This window comes from Pinus tabuliformis, chromosome 5_1, assembly GCF_031772625.1.
Source record: "Pinus tabuliformis cultivar Carrire ecotype Pingquan chromosome 5_1, CPIR1, whole genome shotgun sequence".
Classification (NCBI taxonomy): Eukaryota; Viridiplantae; Streptophyta; class Pinopsida; order Pinales; family Pinaceae; genus Pinus; species Pinus tabuliformis.
In genome coordinates this window covers 218,430,147-218,454,081 of record NC_142305.1, presented here as the reverse complement: position 1 = coordinate 218,454,081, position 23,935 = coordinate 218,430,147, and the positions used below count along the sequence as shown (strand labels likewise).

The 23,935-nt window shown below is 37.2% G+C and overlaps 1 protein-coding gene across 1 annotated transcript in view; it reads right to left on the bottom strand.

Moving 5' to 3' along the window:
• Positions 1-9,702: 9,702 nt before the first annotated feature.
• The window catches only part of LOC149164184 (ribonuclease III domain-containing protein RNC1, chloroplastic-like), a 214,111-nt gene continuing 199,878 nt past the window's right edge, over positions 9,703-23,935 (bottom strand). Inside the window, 1 exon segment of the mRNA XM_089431989.1 lies at positions 9,703-10,360. Within this exon segment, the coding sequence (XP_089288115.1) occupies positions 10,043-10,360 (318 nt within the window). The 3' untranslated portion in view covers positions 9,703-10,042.

Genomic DNA, 23,935 nt, shown 5'->3' with positions numbered 1-23,935 from the left:
ATTGAATTGCTTCCTATATCCAGCACCGGAGTGTCAAGTGATGGTTGCAAATGGAGAAACAATCAATTGCTCTGGAAAGTGCCATAATATCAAGCTATCCATGGGAGAATATGTATTGACTAGCCCAATGCTTTCCATTCCAATGGGAGGTGCTGATGTTGTACTAGGAGTCCAATGGCTACAATCCTTGGGTACAATAGCTTTTAATTTTCAAGAACTTTTCATGAAATTTTATGCGGAAGGAAAGGAAGTTGAATTAAGGGGTATTGCAGGGAAACCGGAAAGATAATCAGCTCTAACGGTATGACAAAGCTTCTAAAAAAGGAACAAAGAGGTGTAATTGCACAATTATGTTCGCTAGATGTTTCCACATCGAAATCATCTATTTCTCCAGATCTCCAAAAAGTCTTGGAAAATCATTCCAAGGTATTTGAGACTCCCAAAGGTCTCCCACCTATTCGTGATCATGATCATGCTATTCATCTAATTCCAGGAAGTGTTCCTACAAACATCAGGCCGTACAGATATCCCTATGCCCAAAAGAGTGAAATTGAACGTATGGTTGCAGAAATGCTAGACGCTGGTATAATTCAACCTAGTCAAAGTTCTTTCTTTGCTCCAGTAGTATTGGTGCACAAGAAGGATGGATCATGGCACATGTGTTCGGATTATAGGGAGCTCAACCAGCTCACTATTAAAGATAAGTTTCCCATTCCTGTCATTGACGAATTACTGGATGAATTGCATGGATCAATTTAATTCACCAAGTTGGATCTTCGTTCAGGATATCATCAAATCAGAATGAACACTGAAGACATTCCGAAAACAACATTTAGAACTCATTAGGGTCATTATGAATTTTTGGTCATGCCTTTTGGCCTTACCAATGCACCTTCTACATTTCAAGGTTTGATGAATTCCATTTTCAAACCATTCCTTAGAAAGTTTGTGTTAATATTTTTTTGATGATATACTAATCTACAGCAAGTCGTGGAAGGATCATGTTGAACATGTTGACAGGGTACTACAACTATTGGAGGAGAAACAATTATATGCAAAAAGATCCAAATGTTTCTTTGGAGTACAAGAGGTGGAATATCTAGGTCAAATTGTATCTCATGAAGGAGTTAAGGTAGACCCTAGCAAAATTAAAGCCATTAAGGAATGGAAAATCCCCACATCCATAAAGCATCTGCAAGGATTTCTCGGGTTGACAGGGTATTATCGCAAGTTTGTTAAGAATTATGGGAGAATAGCAGCACCTCTAACAACATTATTGAAGAAAGATGCATTTTCATGGACTCCAGAAGCAACAAAGGCCTTCGAACATCTTAAAGAGGCAATGTGCCAAGCACCAGCGTTAGCTACACCGGACTTCACAAAAACCTTTATTGTGGAATGTGATGCTTCAGGAAATGGAATTGGTGTTGTTTTAATGCAAGATGAAAGACCCATTGCTTTTGAGAGTTGTCCAATCAAGGGAAATTTTTTACACAAAGCTATTTATGAGAAAGAAATGTTGGCAATACTACATGCACTTAAGAAATGGCGACCCTACCTAATGGGAAGACACTTCAAGGTAAAAACGGATCATGATAGCCTTAAATACTTTTTAGAACAAAGATTATCATCTGAAGAGCAACAAAAGTGGGTCACAAAGATGTTGGGTTATGACTTTGAAATCATCTACAAAAAGGGAAGCAAAATGTGGTGGCAGATGCACTCTCAAGAAAGGATGAGGATGTGGAAGCATTGTTGTGCGCCATTTCTATTATCCAACCAGATTGGATAAATGAAGCAAGGGAGGAATGGAAAAATGATGAAGAATTATGGGCACTTATTCAAAAGTTACAACAAGATTCCAGTACATTTGATACATTTAGCTGGCAAAATGATTCGTTATGGTACAAAGATCACTTATACCTCTGTAAGAATTCCCAACTCAAACAAAAGATTCTTATGGAATTGCACACTTCTCCCTTAGGAGGGCACTTAGGATTTTTAAAAACTTACCACAGGGTTAAGAAGGATTTTTTTGGGATGGCCTTAAATCAGATATTCAAAAGTTTGTGGCGGAATGTTTGGTTTGCCAACAAAATAAAGTTGAAACAATTAAGACCCCAGGTCTATTACAACCTTTATCCATTCCAAGCCAACGTTGGGAGGAGGTTTCAATGGATTTTATCACAGGTTTACCCAAGTCTGAGGGAAAAATTGTCATCATGGTGGTAGTTGACAGACTTACCAAGTATGCACACTTTTGTGCATTATCACATCCATTTAAAGCCAGTACAGTTTCTACTGCATTTATGGAAACAATTCAAAAGCTACACAGAAACCCAAAGATTATTGTAAGTGACAGAGATCCCATTTTCACTGGAAATTTTTGGACATAATTATTTTCTTGTCTCGGTACTCAGTTAGCTCATAGCTCATCTTATCATCCTCAATCTGATGGGCAAATTGAGATAGTAAACAAATGTTTGGAAGGATATCTTCGTTGCTTTGTATCTGATAAACAGACACAATGAGTCAAATGGTTGCCTCTGGCTGAATGGTGGTATAACACTTCCTTCCATACAGCAACAAAAATGACCCCATTTATGGCACTTTATGGATATCAGCCACCATCCATCACATCATATTTAAGAGAAAATTCTAAGGTTCAAGCAGTGGAAAATCACATCGAGCATCAACAACAAGTCCTCCAACTCTTAAAGGATAACCTCGTGTTGGTGCAGAATAGAATGAAACAACAGGCAGATCAACATCGCAGTGAAAGAAGTTTTGATGTAGGTGATTGGGTATTCATACGGCTACAACCATATAAACAAATGTCCCTCAAGCAAGCTAAGAAGGATAATAAATTATCACCAAAGTATTATGGTCTGTACAAGGTGTTGCAAAAGATTGGTACGATGGCATACAAATTGGAGCTTCCTGCAGCTTCTCAAGTGCACCCAATTTTCCATGTTTCATGTTTAAAGAAGGTTATAGGCGACAAGCTCCCAGTTCAAACAATATTGCCAGAACTTGACAAGGAAGGAAAAATTATATTGGAATCGGAAGCAGTCACAGAAACAAGAACTCGATAGCTACGAAATCGATCAATTTCAGAGTATCTCATCAAGTGGAAGAACTTATCGGCTGAAGATTCCACATGGGAGGATGAGAATTTTATACAGAAGCATCCAGAACTACTCCAGCGTTGAGGACAACACTTTTTTGAAGGAGAGGGGCATGTTAGGTCCCTACAATACTAGTGATTACCCCATTACTATTGTAGTTGTATCCCTTATTAATATTGTTGTGCCCTTATTGCCCCCATATTGTTATTATTATGCCCTATAGAATCCCTCTATTGTTATTTTTGTGGCTTTATATTATTATTGATAGGTCGGCTGGGTTATATTGTGACTCCTTAGACTCCTATATATAGAAAGGAGGTTTTGTCATTTGAATCATCAAGGAATCATTCATTTGTGTAATGTAAAGGAGGTTGCCCCCTCGAAGAGGCTGAATTCTAAGGCGTTGATCTATCTTTTCTATCTTTTGTGAGCTGGTTTCATAATAGTTGATCTAGCTTGAATTGTTCTATTATGGTGCCCACATTGACCTAGAGTTTGACCACTTTATGTTGCTTTCCCTATTTGATCTAGAAGTGGTGGAATTGGTTTAACACATAACTATCTACTAAGGGTTGGAAATCATCTCCAATTAGTGGTTTTCCATTTGAACTCGCACAACCATATAAAACAACAAAAATGTGACATGAATTGGGTAGTTGCTACAAGATTCGTGATTCCTGTAGCAACAAGTTAGTAAAATGATTTTCAAGCTTATTTGCATATCAAAAGGTGGACAATGTATAAAATAAGCAATTTGTACCATGGAGTCCTTTTTTATATGCTCTTGCAAGGAATGAGAATGATATGGGAAAAAGAGTAATAATGAGGAATAAAGTAAATGATTAAATGTTCAAAAGTGTGAGTAGAGGTGACAAAAAGTATCAAAAAAAGAACCCAATGAGTGGATCAAATCCCACCCCTATATGGTTCAATTTTTTTTGGTCAATTGGGTCTAGCACAGGGCGCTAGGAGGAGAAATGTTATCCTCTCCACCTAGGTTCAAATCCTGCTTGTGACATGTTAGGTCTCACTAAGTCAATTGTAGATTGAGCTCTTCATGAGCCATTATTTATGGGGGCTATCAAGGCACCAACAATGTCACCCTTACCTCATAAGCTTTAGGGTGGGATGAATTGTACTCCAAGGAAAAGAATAGGCTTGTTTGGTGCAGTGTTTTTTCATTTCCGTGTGTTATTTACTAGTAGATATTGGAAAAGTTATTATGTTTTTGCAAGAGGATTTGTGAATTTAGTATACCAAGGAGACCCAACCCTCTTTGTTTTTGTCGCTTGTTTTTTACTTGCATATCAAAATTCAAGGCATTGCTAGTTAAATCTAACCTTGTCAAGGATTCTTACCTACCTAGGAATTCAATTCACCCCTTCTATTATTGCTTGCACACTGAAAGTGGGTTTACCTTGATTATTTTTGTTTGTTGGTTGCATTTGAGCTATAAGGTAATGACAGAGGTTTATATATGTACTTATATTTCTAATTTCTACATTTTCTCTTTAATTCAATTAGATTAAGTAGATGAACAATGAAAATAGGTAATTTACCTAGTTCGGATTTAGAACTTTTACTTGTTTCATTTCAATTCTATTTAGTCTTTTATACTCATGTTCAAAACTTGATAAACAAGATAAAATCAAAGTGCAAACAACAATAGATTCATTAATCAAGTTAAGCCCTAATTTACATAGTAAGTTTTGCCCATCTTTTCCTAGTTTTTCAATTTTGCCTAAAAATTATATGGCAACTCCATTTCTACCTAGATTATTCATCCTAGATAACATAGCAATTTTTGGTAAATGTTGTAGATGGAAACTCTAGTTCTACCTATACTATTCAGCCTAGCTAGAATAACATTTTTCTGTTAATAGTGTGCTCTCATTAGGCTTATCCTCTACTCATTTTCTACCCCCTTCCTAGTGCCATAATCTTCATACCTATTATGTCTAAGTTGGGTTCACATATTTCTTTCTTACGCTGCCCAAAAATACCTATAGTTGTGTTCTTCATAGTAGACTACCCATATCTATTTGCATGTGAATAGTACAAGAGACTTGTTGGATGCTAGATCAAAGAATGGGTTGGACATTAAACATCCATCCTCTTGTTAACAAAATTGTCTTCATATTTAAAGGGATATTAAAATCAAGTAGCATTTTTAAATAAAAATTTTGCAATTACCTTGAAAAAATTAGTGCAATGCAATATCATATGACGTCTTTTTTTTAAGAATATATTTAATTTAAGTGTGCTTATTTTGCATATAGAAACATATTCTAAATAACCTAATAAAATTTAATGTCCATCTCTCAAATGTTGTCACTACGACAACTAAATGTAGAGCTCAATCCCTTGTTTATTGGTCTCTCCATTGGTTAACAACTACATTCATCTTAACCCAAATCTATTGAACACTAAGATAAATAAATAAAAACTTAGGTGCAAATCTCTCAATGCATAATAGATTTGGGTCAAGATGAATATATGATTATGTGTGGGGATATGAAAGTTAAATGACATCAAGACTACTTGTTATGAACGTCACTTCCAATTGTAATGATACCTAAAATATCTCTCTTTAAATTATGTTGCGGATAAATCATTGTCTAGAAAATCATCATTAATTTCTACTTTGTTGATCTATTTTCCAGTAAGCAAGTCAAATCGTTGAATGCATCTGCACCTTGGATACCAATAAATCAAATGAAAGTATAAATAGTATTACAACCTAGATTTCTTTCATTAATTAGCATCTAACAAAATAAGAAACAAATAATCAATCTCATAAAGCACACAAATGTTTTTAAGGATTTTACGAAATTTCAATCAATGAATTTTTACAATTGCAAACTTACATGACCTCTAGTATTCCACATCCATAAGGATGTGTGTTAACAATGTCAAAGCCTATTCTTTCCATAAGGAACTGTGTTCTGCTCCTTGCTATAAAAACTAATTCTATTGTGATCTCTTAATTGACTTCCACAATTAGATCGTTCAATCTCTAAACCTCTCCAACTAACCCCTCCTTCCTGCAATGCACCTTTTTATGGTTCATCTCCAAGAGTTGATTAAAATGGTTTGATCCATTTTGGAAGATACCAATTGCCTAGTCAATTCGTCACGATCATTGACTGCCATGTAGACATCTCCTCCTCATATACATTTGTGTATCCAAACAAAACATTGTCGATGGCAAGTCTCCCCATCAATCCTTCAATCTATGTCATTCGTTCAATCTAGGTAAACTTACATATTGGTCAGTGATATATTCATACTAATGACCTAATCTAATCAATATGCTAGTTGACTTCCTTATTGATTTTCTTTGACTCAATTCTTCAACTATTAGTGGACATAGTTCAATCAACTTCTTTAAAATATCCCACCTCAGTGTATAGACTACTTCTAGCCAATCCAATTTTAGATCAAACCTCCCCTTTTTGAGAGTTTTTGGTCCCCAAAAGCATACAATGCTAAAGATATCTCTTCCTCATAGGCATCTATGTATCCAAACAAAACATTGTTGATGGCAAGTCTCCCTGTCAATCATTTAGTCTATGTCATTCATTCAATCTAGGTGAACTTACATATTGGTCAATGATATATGCACACTAATCAACCTAATCTAATCAATATGCTAGTTGACTTCCTCATTGATGTTCTTTTACTCAATCCTTCAGCTATTAGTGGACTTGGTTCAATCAACTTCCTCAAAATATCCCACCTCAGTGTATAGACTACTTCTAGTCAATCCAATTTTAGATCAAACCACCCCTTTTTGAGAGTTTTTGGCCCCAAAAACTTATCAATGCTAAAGAAGATGAGGAAATCTACCATTCACCTCCTCAAACATATAACATTTTGCTTTTATAGAAACTTGGCCCTTCGAACAATTCGTGGTCTATTGTTTACTACTGTGAACTTCACAAAGCTTCCTCTACAACAATGTCATGTTCCAACTAGGTGTGCACATATTATACTAAGTCTTCAACCTCTAGAAGCACTATGAACTCCTTGCCTTTGTCAAGCATGGAGTGTTCAACAAATTTGAATGTATTTTCATTGTTCCCCGCATATTGCACAATCTCAAAGGGACCCTACCAAGTGGGTTTTCACTTCTTCACTAGACTTTGTATGTGTTTCTCACTGAGATGTAAACACACCATATCTCGTACTTGAAATTTATGAGATACGTTGTCTTGATCATACCTCTTCCTTACCTTTTCTATACTCCTTGTCACTACTCTTCCACCTGCCATTAGGCAAATTTTGAGGTCTAAAATGGGCCTCCTAAGAAAAATAATAAAATAACAGTTAAAACCATAAAATAAGAGTTATAAATTTTTAAAGAAAAAGAGAAAAACTACTTTTTTATTATTTTTTGGCTTATCACTTTATAGGTTTAGTCAAATATGAAGTGTAGACAGATGTTGGATGCACAATTAAATTCGATGTCCAAAGAGTACCCACTGCATACTTTTGAGTAGACCCACATCGAAAAAAATGAAAATACACAAAAAATGATGTTCAACACGTTTTTTCATGTATTTTTAATTTTTTTCAATGTGGGTCCGCTCAAAGAATGTAGAGTGGGTACTCAGATGTGGAATTTAATTTTGCATCCAACCAGTCTCTACACTTCACATGAGTAAATCTACAAGAGATAAGGCACAAATACAATGGAAAAAAAAAGTGATTTTCTTCTTTTTCCCTCCAAATTATTTTCCCCTAGGGATGACATCATCATCTTAAATCCTATTGGTTCTTTAAAAGTTAATTTTTTTAGTACATTTTTTTTGTTTTGAGGCCCATTTTTTACCTCAAAATTCCCTTAATACTACGTATATACTAAAATATTTCAATGAGCATAATGACTATCTTGTTTGTCATCACATTCCATTGACTCCTCTCCAATTGTTTGAGCAAATTAATGTTAAATGGTATCCAAGGCAATAGTCCCAAACATGTCTCTAAGGGTGAGATACTGCTAGAACTATACCCTATCTAACTACAACAATGTTTTATATAAGGTAAGCTTTCATCCCAAGTCTTAGGATGTCCACTATTAAACCCCTTCAACTAATGCACCACGAGTTTGTTTACCACTTCTATATGTCCATTGGTTTGTGGATGAATGAATGTACTCCTCTTCAACTTTGCATCCATCATACGCCATAACACTCTCCAAAATCAACTTAAAAATATGCAATCTACGTTATAATGGATTCAAAGAACTCAAAGTGTACCCATATTATCTGGAAAAGCAACTTAGTTGCTTCTTTCCTAGTGGCAGTGTTCTTATAGGGACTTAATTATGCCATCTTGTTGAATATGTCAACTACTTCAAATGGGTAATCATGTTCTTGTTTGTGTTTTGACAATCATACAAGGAAATCCACCAAAATGTTATCCTATAGACAATCTAGTACCAGAAAAAGAATATATAAGCCCAATGTCCTATTAGCAAGCTTTAGGATGCAACAAAACACACATGCCCAAATAAATTTAGCAGCATTAATTAGTATGTTGGGCCAATATACACCTAGTTTAACAATGCCTTTCCAACCCCAAAATGTCCTACGAGTCTAGAAGCATGCACAACATGTGATATTGTACATTTTGGAATTTCATCTAACTTTATATAAATTCATTTTCTACTTCGGAATTCATAATAAATTTTGCATTCATTGATTAAATAACTGCAAGTGCTTTACCTTGTACATTATCATAAGACTTTGCACTGAAAATATTTTCAGTAATTGATTATATTGGTTATATAAGTATAAGCCTTGATATTATACTTAAATATCATTTAAAAAAATATATATATATCATCGTTGAAAACCTTTGAATCATGGATAAGTCCTAGTTTTCCACTTCATAAATTATCATTAAAAAAAAAAAATTGTTTCTGAATTTTCTAGCAGTCCCTTTGACCTATTTATTATTAGGTGTTGGACATGAATAAAATAATCTTATTCATATGTTTATAGCGAAATTGTTTGAATTCCTTTCACTACTATTGATCTAAAGCTAATTGCATAGCTTGAACAAAACTTGCATCCATAAAAACTCGTCAAACTAATGTCACTTGAAAAAACATTCGGGATTCTCTTTCCACTGCAAAACAATTGCATCAATTTTTCATAACGAATAATATGAGATGATTGTTATTTTTCCTTTCGATATTAATTGTTTATTACTTAGATGAAACAAAAAAAACGACCAGCCTTACAGATCCAATCTATTAAGCTTCATAAAAAAAAGTTTTGGAGTAAATGTCTGTATAACTCATTTATTTTTAATATTATATATCAACCCCCATCCAAATCAGAATTTAAGAAAAAAGGCAGGAAAAAAGAACAAAAATAAATCAAAAATTTGAACTTGAAGATGTTAACAATACATAGAAAAAAATGTTTGATAAGGTTTCTATAATCAAAATTTCACACTTCATCTAAGCTTAAATCTGTTAACAATACATAGAAAAAAAAAATTGATAAGGTTTCTATAATCAAAATTTCACACTTCATCTAAGCTTAAAGCTGTTAACAATACATAGAAAAAAATGTTTGATAAGGTTTCTATAATCAAAATTTCACGCTTCATATAAGCTCGGTATTTTATATAGTTCAACTTTTAGTAAATTTGGGAAATGATGTTCATACTATTGTAAGCTTTTTGGTAAAACATATATTATACAACAAAGATAGGTGTAGCTTCTAAATTGTGAGGGGCATTCATGCCTGGCAGAAGACCTCGTCTACATGATCTAGTGAATAGAATTGGCATTTACAATGTGACAGAATAGAGGATAGCCTGAATAGTTTGTAGATATGGATAGAAGAAACTTTTGAATTAAAAATTGACTGTAAGAACAACTGATACCATGATGTTTTCTATGGTGATTTTGGCATCACCTGTTCAAGATCAAAATATTCAAACATTAAACGCCTCACCTCAGGCTTGCCATAAACAGTATATGCAAGACCATGAAGGGCTTGTTGTACGGCAGTGGAAGCTAGATTTCTAAGTCTTCTGTTTGCTTCAGAAGCTTGTTTGTGTTTTTCACCATATATGATAAATTTGTGAAGCCCCTTTTCACGAAGAGATCTACCACATAATCTATTCAGTAGCAAGCGACGATGCTTCTCCTGTATCCAGTGCCCAGGCGCGTCCAGGTGCTTCATTAGCAGCCTCTCAGCCATAACAATATCCTGTAAAACAAGAAAACATATATATACATGTCACTCCCCATAAAAGTTAACTCGCAAACACTTCAATTCTATATATATCAAATCATTGGTAGAGACGAGAAAAGGAAAGAACACATAACTGACACCATACTCCTAAAACAAAATTAGGATACAAAGCTTCTGTTCCTAGAATTAGCTTACAGTTATAGGCAAAGAGAAACAAATTGGAGTATCTTTCTGGGTCTGTCAATGAGACAGAACAAAGGATATTAAGACAAAAAAGTCACATACTCCTACAAAGGACAGTACTAAAGCTTGTGCCAAGAGGTTTGGATGTACTTTTCATTAAATAAAACGAGAGTTATTTGGACTCTACAACTAGGAATAAACATGTGTGTGGGGAGGGAATGGAGCATCAATCTCCACAGATCCCTTTCTCTACCTCTCCAAAAAATGCAACAGCTGGATTCATGATAGTATAACAGGTGGAAGGGCAATCCAAACTTGTGGAGGCACAATCATATGCATGTGTTCCACTATAATGGCAGTACAGAGGATCATGGGCAATGAATCCAATCAAAATTTGATTGTAAGATCATTAATTCAGCATTCAAAGTGGAAGGTGCAGAAGAGGCATTATGTCATCCCTGTAGACTAAATTCATTGGACCTCTAGATAGTGTCTTATCTGAATGGAAGAGCAAGGTTTCCATTAACAAGGACAGATCTTCAGTCATGTCCCCAATAAGTGATCAGAGAATGATGATTGCATCAAGTATCTATCACATGTTATCCAGGTGGGAGGGATGGCAATTATAGCAAGAGCACCAGATTGGCAAGGTCCCTTGGTGAGAGCTCAGAGTGTGATGTGCTGCAAAGCATGTTCATACCACCCTCGCCACAGTGCCAGGTGGGAGGTGATGGCAATAATATCAGAAGCTCCAGTAAGGTTACACACATGCCGATTGGCAAGGCCCCCTTGAGGACGTTGAAAGTGCAATGAACATGCTCTCGTAAAGACACATGAACATGCTCTCCAAGTGCACACCAGGGGGCCTCACCAATCTGCGTACACATAGGCAGAGATCCCCTCTATGAATGTGGAGCTTCCAGATGAAGCAATTGTTAATCGTTGCTTGTATGAAAATCCAATATAGAAACTTATGATACCTCCTGAGGTATTAATGACAATCAACAAAGAACAATGAAGGGGTAGAATAGTGATCCAGATTGGCTCATTATATTATTTGTCATCTATCTTGATGCTTTTAGAGTGAAAAAATTGGAGGAATCAGCTTGCTGGGTCATTTTTGTTGGTAGGTCCCACTTTCGAGAATTGGGGTCTAATACCTTCAGATGCATTTTGAGGCCTGTTGACCGCTACATGTCAACGACCCATAGCAGTACACCCCCTTTTTCGCAAAAGGGATAGCGCCTGATCGATGTGTTCCTGTCATCCAGCGATCATCATCAGCCTGAAGATCATCTTATAATGTAAACCCATTCTGCATGTGTATAATGTAAATAATCTCAGCAGATTCGTGTCGTGTATGTAATCACCTAGGTAAACCTACTTTTCTGGTGATGATCTATATTCCAGGAGGTTTTTTGTCTCACGGATCCATTCTCGGATGGTCGGCAGAGTTTTCCTTCAACCCTAGCCCAAAGCCGGAATGGATTTTGTCACTGGGATCTTAGGGGAGTCCTAATGTTCTAGATAGAGTCTATGTAAAAGTGATTTGGGAATAATCATAACTATTTGGTTAGGTTATTTTATTACAAATTGCTTGATCTACTAAATTATATTTGTGTCGTAGCACTGGGTAGTCTGTGAAGGTCTTTCGCTAATGGGTTTTCCTCCTTGAGATGTAAAAAATGTAAAATCATGATGTAAAGTGTCTTAAGGGTTGGAAAAAAAAAATTATCCCTTCATAGGTTAATTAATTAAATTTTCGGGCCAAAAATTTAATTAAAATCCTAAACCAGAAATTTAATTAATTATAGGTCCTAGGTAAATTTAAATTTTCCAAAGGCAAAATTCGTGGGTCTTTTAAAATTCAAATTTTAAAAGGTCCCACGACTATGGTAAATTAATTATTTTGCGAAATTTTAAGCCTTTGGTCCCTGGGGTTTAATTCAAAGTCAAATTTTTGAGGAAATTAACTTAAAATTTTTATTTTTGAGTTAATTAAAGTACATTTAATTGAAAAATTCGAATTTCCTTAAGAATTTAAAATTTCAACAGATGAGATTAAAAGAAATTTTAATCCTCATCAACGATCGAGATTGCTTTGACAATGATCACTCAAACTAGCCGTTGGAAGATTTATCTTTAAACAGGAAGTCATTTGTCAGTTGATCCATCCGATCTTTTGATCGTGTACTAAGTGAAAAGCTCTCTTGTAATCTTTTTATGAACAATAAAGAAAGACTTTGGGATTAATTTCTGTTGGTTACTCTTCATGGAAATACTGTAAGATGTGTCATTTTCATGCATAGATTTCTTTTTAACCATTGATGATAGCTTTCTGAAGAGTGATTTGAGTACAGGTATCTTGCTCAGTCGTTGGGGTTTGAATGATAATTTAAGTTTTGAATATAATAGCAGGTATCTCTATTAACTCTGAATTTTATTATCGTTTTCTCGCTCTATGTTGACGGCTGAATTGAGTTTTGCAGGAAAATCTTTGATTATTAGATCATCGGGCGTTCGGGGAAGTTCTCGGCTAAACCAACCAACTCCCGATCCGTGTTTTCTGAAGAGCCCAGTGTAAATTTGATCCCGGGCTTATCATAAGATATTTTTATAGGTGATGCATGAAGGGTTTTGAGTTCAGTACCTCCTCTAAAATTCAAAAAAAAAAAAAAAAAAAAAATCTGTGCTAAATCGATAGATCTGGCTATTGAGGGTCTCAGATCATCAGATCTGGGAGCAGAGTCAGACTTACACTCCCTAAATCTGATAGATCTGCCATTCATGTACATAAATTTGTAATTATTTTTTTTGGTTTTCTGACTTGGGTTTCTGGGTTTTAGTTTTTTGGGTCTTTGTATATATCGTTTGGGTGTTTCTTGTTGTCTTGCAAGCTACAGATCCCAAGGAAGAAATATGTATAGAGTCCAGATCTAGGCCCGGGAGGATAAGATCTGGATCTCTGGGGTTCATCAACATCATTTTGCAAGAAAATTATCCAGTGTTTTGCAGTCCAAGGGTTTTATTGATTTCACCAGGGTTTCACTTTTCGTCACATATTGAAAATCATTCTGGGTAACTTGTTTTATTGATGGTTAATTCAAATATCGAAGGCACTGGTCTGTAATCGTTTTTATCTTGTGGTCGTGTCTTGTTTACATTGGCATTTAATCTATCAGCTTGAGTTAATCAAGATTCATTCATCAAGTTGTCCATCATTAAAATCTCCTAGAGCCCTTGTTCCACAGGCTATCCTCATCCATTTACCTAGGGACTACCCCCTCGACTTGTCTAGGAGAAATTCTAAACGGAGTGAGTAAGGATTTGAGAGTGACAGCCCTTACTCTAAGCGTTGTCGCAATGCCTAGACACTCTGTGCGACAACAAGGCCTTAAAAGAAGTTTTTGGAGTCCAAAAACTCACTCATGCCAGACCCATTGGCATTGTTCTACACTCAGATACCTTTCCAACAATGCACGAAAAACATCAATCCGGGTTCCTATTCAAAAGTTATGCTTCCCGAAAGTTGACCTTTCAAATTGACCACCATGGCTCGAGAGGATGCCACGTCAACCCTCAATACTGATGCAAACGAGGCTAGCCATGTGTGGACTATGAAGAAGACTCTAGAAGGGTCAAAGTTGTAACTCTAGTTGAGAGTTGAAAGAATCAAACTTAACCCCTAGTTGGCTATCGAGCTATGTTAAAATCAAATCACTAGGAGTAGGGGTCCCATTTTATGCTATTGTATCTTGTTTCATAGTAGAGCAAAGCAACCGAGAGTGGGAGCTTGAGAGCATACCAAAGGGGGTTAGTGTTTTGTAGGCATCCTAACATGCCACAAGTCCTAGGTAAACCATATAGAGAGTGTCTTCACCTTTGTACTTGCATTATTTCGATACCAGAGAAAAGAGAGCAGAGTAGCTTCACCTTCTAATCAAGTTTTCTCTAAGGGTTTTCCAGAGAAAATCTTTGTGTTCATTGTGGGAGGTGTGTGATTGTATTTGTTGTTCTCTATTTTCTTCATTTTATCTATTTCATGCATAAGAAAAAAATCAATAAGTAACAAATTTGGAATCTAAAGGAATTTAACCTTCATAGTGTAGATTTCAGTGTATTTTATCAGATCTATTCTAACAAATTGACTAGTGAAATATCCACAATAGTTTACCGATCATATCAGTATCAAAGTAGGTTTCTTTGGGGAATCTCTTGGGAAGTTGCAGGAAATCCAAGACTCAGTTTAAGTAGTAAGTTGCAAAACCCTAGCCATGGTCAATGAGTTTGTTCACAATAACCCTGATTCGACAGAAGAGAGATTTGTGAGGTTGGAAGCACAGGTCGCAGACATCAACCACAATATGAACCTCCTTATGGTGGGTCTAGCAAACAAGCTTGGAATCAAAGAAGATGGAAGTTTCAACTCAAAGGTCAAAACAGAGGGGAAATCAGTGAATCATGAAGATCCTAAAAAGGAGCCAAGGAAAGAATCCGAGAAAGAGCAAAGTTTGAGTGTCGTTACCCATTCACAGTCCCTATTCAAGATGGAAGTAAAGGTTAACATAAAGCCATACCAAGGTGAGATTGATGCCTTAAACTAAATCACTGGTTGTAGAAATTAGAATTTAGTAGTTGATTGTAGCATTCACTATATAGATGAGGCGCAGAAAAGGTCATTTGCTAGATTGACATTAGAGGGCCATGCTTTAATTTGGTGGGAAATCCATTCGAAGACATTTAGGATAGAGGGTGATCCCCCAGTAACTAAGTGGGAGGACTTCAAAACCCTCATAAAGTCTCAATTCTACCCTATTAGATATGTAGAGGATCAAAGGATCCAATGGCACTACTTCGGGTAGAGACAAAGGCAAAATGTATTGTACACCACTGAATTTAGGAAGATGGTCATTGTGTTGGGCATCTTTCCCAAAAGCCCAGATGTACTGATCAAGTATTTATGGGTTCTACACAACCACCTACTACAATAAGTGATGTTCAAGCCAAGAACAATGGACGAGGCTTCTATATAGTCACAGTGCTTGGAAAGCATAAGCCAAAACAAAGAGCAATCAAGTGGTTCAAAGCAAAAAAAGCACCAAGAAGCTTCTAAGGAAGGGAAGAAGAAGTTGAAATGGAGAAAGGATAAGAAGACAATAGCCACTATACATCATTGCAAGGATCCTAATAATCATTGCAACCACTACAACATTGATGGTCACATTGAGAAGATGTTATGTAATTAATTAATTGGGTCACGATCAAAGATCATGCCCCTTCTTGAAAAGGTGCAAAGGGCTTATTTAAGCTAGGCCCTGATTGTAAAAAATCATCAATCAATTTTCATTCAATAATTAATAAATATATATAAAATTTTGTTAAATTCTGAGTGTTCACTTCAGGTGGTATCAAAGCCAAGTTTCGATCCTAGGACCTGTGGGTTATTGGCCCACCACATCTCAACATCTCAATTCGCTACATCTCAATAATGAAGCTACTCAACATCTCAATTCGCCGAATTCGTCAAACTCACAGGAGAAACCCGAGTCCCCAAAAGCATCATCCATACCCCTTCAACAAAATAGTCACACGAATTTTCATAATATGCAGCTCTGGAATCAATTCTCAAATATGCAACTTGCAAATCAATACCCTCTCTTTACTCCAACAATTGCGATGTATCAGCGAAGAGAGAAACTTGAACTCTCCAAATTTGACGGTAATGAGAAGTGCAGTGTTGCTTGGTTCAACAAAGCAAAAGTATATTTCGAGATTTATGGTATTGATAATGAGGATGAAAAGATCAGGTATGCATCCATGCAAATGGAAGGCGAAGCATATAACTGGTATATGTGGTGGAAGAAGACGACACTTTCCATCAATTGGAAGAAATTAAAAAATGCATTCTTTAAGAGGTTCCAAGGTTTCAAGGAGGAAGAATTTTTCTCAGCAATCACCAGATTGCAACAAAAATGTGATGTGGACGAATACACTCGGGAATGGGAAACTTTAGCGACACGAGTACCTGGAATATCTGAAACTCGTCTCATTCGATCATACAACACAGGACTTAAATCCCATCTACAGGCAAAACTTGAGCTTCATGACATTACTTCAATAGAAGAAGCAAGACAAAAAGCGAAGCTACTGAAAAGAAACATGAAAAGATGCAGTGTCCAAAGGTTGAAAGAGTATATTCAAGACGAAGATTTTCTCAGGCTGCAAACATGGATAATACAAAATATGTTCCACCACATCTTCGTGAAGGAGACAAAACTAATTTGGAAATGCAAAGGATGAAAGAAGGTAAGTGTAGACGTTGTGGTGAAAAATGGGACCCAAGACACAGATGTGCTAAAGGGAAAGAAACCAAGAACCTATATACATGTGAAGCAACTAATGATTCAGACAATGAAGAATCAGACGAAGAAGAAATTGAAGATTCTCCACAATTTTCTCCAGAACTAGATGATGAAAGTATTCCGCAAGTATCATTATCGGCCATGACAAGTATATCACAACCCCAGACATTAAAATTAAAAGGACATATCAAGAAGAACAATGTAATGGTCCTAATCGATACCAGTAGCACCCACAATTTTTTGGACTCAACCATGGCGAAGAGACTCAACATTTTCACATTTCCCATGCCCAACATGAAGGTTATGGTAGCTGACGGCAAGAAAATTGAAAAGGTAGGGAAATGCCATAAAGTCAAATTGTAGATTCAAGACTATAATCTAGAATCTCCGTTCTACATTGTGCCATTAGGAGGAGTGGATGTGGTCTTAGGTATCCAATGGTTACAAACCCTAGGCACTTATTCTGCCAACCATCAAAAGCAATTTATAAGATTTAAATGGGAAGGGTAGAAGTACAAGTTATATGGATTCTAGCCACCTGAGAATCAAGTTGTATCGTCATCCCAAATGATGAAAATGATTCGGAAGGGAGCACCAGCGTATGTAGTACAGTGTCATCAATTAGAAATGTTAAATTTGAATTTGGTCAACAAAGAAGCACCAGAAGTCCAATGAAGATGCCTCCTAAAAGAGAAATTGAGCATACAATAGAAGTCAAAGTAGGATCAAATCCCATCAACATCAAACCATATCGATATCCACATCATCAAAAGACTAAAATTGAGAGATTAGTCCAAGATCTTTTAAAGTGTAGCATCATCACAAAAAGTAAAAGCCTATATGCTACTCCAATTGTATTAGTTCAAAAGAAATATGGATCATTTAGATTATGCGTTGATTATCAAGGACTAAACAAAATAACAATTAAAAACAAGTTCCCAATTCCTAGGTCGAATGACAAATCAGTTGTCACTTCCAAATGGATCTACAATAGAAGAAGCAAGACAAAAAGCGAAGCTACTGAAAAGAAACATGAAAAGATGCAGTGTCCAAAGGTTGAAAGAGTATATTCAAGACGAAGATTTTCTCAGGCTGCAAACATGGATAATACAAAATATGTTCCACCACACCTTCGAGAAGGAGACAAAACTAATTTGGAAATGCAAAGGATGAAAGAAGGTAAGTGTAGACGTTGTGGTGAAAAATGGGCCATGCTTTAATTTGGTGTGAAATCCATTCGAAGACATTTAGGATAGAGGGTGATCCCCCAGTAACTAAGTGGGAGGACTTCAAAACCCTCATATGTAGTACAGTGTCATCAATTAGAAATGTTAAATTTGAATTTGGTCAACAAAGAAGCACCAGAAGTCCAATGAAGATGCCTCCTAAAAGAGAAATTGAGCATACAATAGAAGTCAAAGTAGGATCAAATCCCATCAACATCAAACCATATCGATATCCACATCATCAAAAGACTAAAATTGAGAGATTAGTCCAAGATCTTTTAAAGTGTAGCATCATCACAAAAATTAAAAGCCTATATGCTACTCCAATTGTATTAGTTCAAAAGAAATATGGATCATTTAGATTATGCGTTGATTATCAAGGACTAAACAAAATAACAATTAAAAACAAGTTCCCAATTCCTAGGTCGAATGACAAATCAGTTGTCACTTCCAAATGGATCTACAAGATTAAGCATGCAGCAGATTGAAGCATTGACAAGTACAAAGCAAGGATTGTGGCTAGGTGTTTCTCTCAATAAGAAGGCATCGACTATGAGGAAACATTTGCACCTACAGCAAGATACACAAATATAAGATTGTTGGTCTCCTTGGCAGCAACTATGGGATGGAACATCCATCAAATGGATGTGAAGACAGCTTTCCTGAATGGCACCATTGATGAAGAAGTGTATATTGAACAACCCTTGTGATTTGAAGTATATAATAGAGAAACTCATGTATGCAGGTTAAAGAAGGCACTTTATGGCCTCAAGCAAGCTCCAAGGGCTTGGTATGCAAGGATGGATACATATCTACAAAGAATGGGTTTTTCAAAGAGTTCTGCAAATCTAGCCAAGTCTTGCATTTCACCATTGGGATTCAAAGGAGAAAATGATTTGCAAGGGACATTGAGGTAGAGAAGTGTTATCACTTGATTTTATTATCTTATGTGGTATTTTCTATCTTATCTTTTCATATTGACAAGGAGTCTATGAGAGCCCAGTTTCAAAGAACAAATCTAGCCAAGTCTTGCTCAAGGAAGAAGGGATTCGAACCAGTGACTACAGCACCCACTACCTTTGCAAAGGAACCCGTACGGCAAGTGAAGAAGGCTACAGTACATCATTGTTAGAAGAAGTTCCTTCCCTAAAGCCAAGGTCAAGCTCCCTAATGAAACTTGGTTGAGTTGATGAAGCTTTGAACTGAGTTTGTTGCACATTGTTGGTTGAAGTTTAGCCATCATAATAAGGTCGAAATGCTAAAGGGAGAAAGAGTGGGATTACCCTCTGTGTGCTCTTGAAATCTGGGTCGGTTTTCTTCACATTGGCACGAGTTGGATAGAACTAGAGTCTTCCTCTTATTGGTTGTGCATATGACTGACAGAAAGAACCCTCTACGTAGAGGTCTATACTAAGAACAGCCATGACTTAAACATTTTCTGGGTTGTTATAATCTTATATACATTGTTGAAGAGGACGTTGTCACCATACCATTTGAAAGCAACCAGGTTCCCTGCTTCCTATCTATCGTATCAACTCATTGTTTTAGTCTCACAATAAACGGTATTTCACTGTATAATTCTGAGTTGAATATGTTAATGGGAAGTGGCAGATTTTGTTATGGCATGGTGTTATTTGAATAATATTTGGTTAACTGAGTCTAATGCATGAATACATCTCTGTTGTGAGACATTTATGAGTATATGCATTTGATTTTAAGGGCCAATCTGAACTAAAACAAGAGAACTCCACCTACAGCAATACTCCTACAAACTGTTTGACAAAAGTCTTCATTGGAAAACCTTTATTAAACCCAGAAAACACAGTGATAGTCCTAGTCATTTTTCAAGGGGAGATATTACAGTGGTATCAGAGTATGTTCTTGGACAATTGTGTGGTCTAAGGGCAGCTTGTTGGTGATGTCATGACAATGGAAAGTCCTTTTAGAGGGATAACTTACAGGAGGAGGCATGCACATAGAGAACCCACTTCTATCAGAGAAGAAGATATTCCAGATAGTGAGGGTGAGGAAACACCATATAAAGGAAATGGGGTATAAGAAACACCTGAGATAGAAGAGCCAGACATGGGTGACAAGGAAGAACAAGCCTTCAACAGTTTGCTCAGCGCAATAGATGATTTGGCTAAAGGCCAAAAGGATATGGTGGACCTGATGAAAGGGATGATAAACAAAGGAGCTTCCACCGGAAAAGAGCTAATAAATGGAGAAGGGCCAACAATGCTGAGGGCGGCCATGCCTATACTACTACTATACAAAGCCATTCACTATCAGTTTACAGAACACCCAAACCCAACATGCCTCGGTTCTTACATGAGATAGCAGAGGGCCTAACACAGCAGTCTAGTCAAGGAATTCCTTATGTAGATTATATGAAGTATATAGCATTGGGACAGGAGTTCCAGGTTGCCATGCATTTCACTGATTTCTGCCACCTTCAGTTGAAGAGCAGACCTAAACCATTTTAGAAAGTTTTAAGGCAGAATCAGGAGCTGCAAAAGACATTGGGGAAGGTGACCATTCCTTGCTTTAATGGGTCATCTAAATGCTCAGCTCAGTCATGGGTACATAAACTGGATACACATTTCCAGTTGCATCAAATGACAGAGGAGGAGGTTATCAAGCTAGCCACATTACACTTGGATGGCGAGACCCATGACTCGTAGTACCATGGGTTGGTGACAATGGGTCACAACAGCATCACTTCATATTCTAAGTTCACTCAAAGGTTCATTGAATGATTTGACAGGAAGGATCCAGAACTTCATTTTAGGGAGCTAGCCCAACTCAGACAGGCAGGTAGTCTGGAGGCCTACATTTCAAAGTTTCGGAGACTAGCAGTTATGGCCACAAATATCTCAGAGGCCAAATTGGTGATGCTATTTGTAGAGGGGTTGTTAGAGACTCTACATGGATGGGTCAAAGGCTTTGAACCCGCCACTCTTCATGTGGCAATCAACAAGGCCAAGGATATGCAGGATGCCGCTTCTAAAAACAAATTCACTCCTAGGCTCTATTTCCCTCAAAAGAGTAAAGAGGTCAAGCCCCTTCAGAAGGAGTGGGCCGGGAAACCAAAGGTGGATGAGGAGACTCGAAAGAAGTTAAGGAAGAAGAAGCTTCGTTTCAGTTATCAGGAACTGTGGGCACTAGGGCACAAGTGTGCAGGAAAGGACAAGATGAGCACTATATTGAGGTGTACTTTGAGAATGACAGTGAAGATGGAGATGAGGAACCAGTGCAGGGACAGGTAGAGGGACAGATACATCATCCAAATGGAAGTGAGACTTCATATACAGAGGGCAAAGCCCCTCTCATTGCATCTATGTCAAGATTCCCCAGGTATCGTACTTTCAGAGTCAAAGGGGTTCTGGCAAGACACAAGGTGAAGATATTGATCGATAGTGGAGCTTCCCACAATTTCATAGATGCAGCCATGGTAGAATGGAGAGGGATTCCTGCAGAGGAGTTTGATGGTTTTATGATCGTCATATCTGGTAACCATCAAATGGACTGCAATAGATAAGTCTTCAAACTGCAGCTAACTATGGGAACTACACAGTGACTGAGGACTTCTTCGTGGTGGATGTGCCAAACACCAATGTGGTGTTAGGTTCTCAGTGGCTCTATTACATCAGAAAGTATACTACAGATCAACGAAATATGGCGATGGAATTCAAAGATCTGGTAGATGGTATGTTAAAATTGGCAACTAGGGCCAAATTCCAATTTGGACAACTCATTTGATGGAGACGATGATTGCATTGAATTCCTCTTTATGAGAGGACCAAAATCGACCTAAAGATTATCAAATTTGGACAAGGGAAAATATGTTTTTGAGGTCAAGCCCACACGTGCAAATTGTCAAGGTCGGCCACATCATCATGTACGCTCATGAATCCCAATGGACATGTCTCTTCACCCTCAGCGACTTGTATAAATATAAGTGACCTCCAGCCTCATTTGGCACCTCACTCACTCACACATTCTTCTCTCTCCTTCTCTCATTGGTTAGTACAATTATTGGGCATATCTTTTCTCTCACACGTGTGGCCAGGAAGACAAATTTCAGGACGAAATTAGTGGGCATATCTTCTCTCTTGTAGTTTGACCAACGTTGACTTCGACTTTCCAGGCATAACTTGAGTTCAATCTTCTAGGCAGTTTTCTGTTTGGGTAGGTTGTACCATTTGGCACAGAAACTGAGGTGATCGGAGCACTTTGACTGCAGAGATAAATCACAAGTTGACCGTAGATTTCCAAGGCAGAATTTGACCAAGTTTGACTGCTAACTTTGGGATTGTTTTGGGCTGACTTTGACCACCTGTTCATCCCAAGTTTGACTGCCTTTGACCGAGATTCAAGAGGGATGTTTTGTTGCTATGTTGACCATCTTTGACTTTCTGGTTAGGGTTGAATTTGACCGCAGATTTGAAAGGGTTGTTTTGAATTTGATTTGGCAAGTCAATTTTGACTTTTTGTACTCTCTATTTGCTGAACATTTAATATAATAATAAGAAGAAATGATCAAAAGGTTTTCCCCATCTTGGGGTTTTTCCCTGGCATCCGCCAAATCTGGTGTCCTCTTGTCTTCTGCATTTTATTATTCATGTTCTATCTTGTTAAAATTGGCAACTAGGGCCAAACTCCATGTGGGTCATCTTATTTATGGCAGCTGATATTTTTATTGAATCCCTCTCATCGAGAGGTGTAGGATTGATCTAAAGATCATCCGATTCCGATAAGTATTCATGGAGTTATGAATTTATTTGTGTTATAAAACTAATTGTCAAGTCGGCCAGCAACTTATGTAGGCTCAATAAGCCCAAAGGTCATGTCTATTCAACCTCTACGTTTTAGTATAAATATAGAGGACTTGAAGTCATTTTGGAATACATATACACTCTGAATGTGATCTCCTCTCCACGTCTTGGGTTTTTGGAAAAGGAGAGACACTAAAGAAAACATTGGATGCCCTAGCTGCAGATGATATCCAACACAGTCATGAAGACATATTCCAATGCAGATATGAAGACCTATTTACACGCTGATCATGGAGACAGTTATGTGTTGTTCATGCAGAGATATATACGCTGCTCATGGAGACATAAATACGTAGGCCGCAGTACAACGCAATCATGGTAATATCTTAACTCTGTTCATGAGGCACTTATACGATGTTATAAAGGGTAGCCGCAGGCACCTATTACGTTGTCCAGATGCCTTATACAGAGGCCCTAATACGCTGACCAGATGCCTTATGCGGAGGCCCTAAATACGCTATCCATAAGCCTTTATACGGAGGCCCTAACACGCTGACCAATAGCCTTATACGCAAGCCCTAATACGCAGTCTAATGCAGTCCATCTTCGCTGACCAAAGGAGGCCCTAACCACAGATAAGAGAGGCCTAATACGCACTCCAAGGATAGACACTATCACAGCTAAACGAAGCCTATTGACAGCGTAAAAAAAGAAGGAAAGTTCGAGTTGCTGTAGGTGACAGCACCGTCATAGAGTCAGGACTATTTGTGTATCCTTTTGTGACTGCATGAAGTTGTTCTCTTCTTGTAGGAGAACCGAGTTAGAGGAGCTAAGGGATAGATCTGTTGGGATCTCGCTGGAAGAACAGTATAACGTTTATGCTGCTACAGGAAGACTGTGTGTTAGGCCGCAAGCCATAACACCACAGTCAGCATGTCGTATGGTTATTTGAGAGCTCAGATCAATACCATAATATATGGAGCTGTCATGCATTATACTATTGAGATCTCAGGCTATTAAAGGGTTGTATGATGCTGCTGT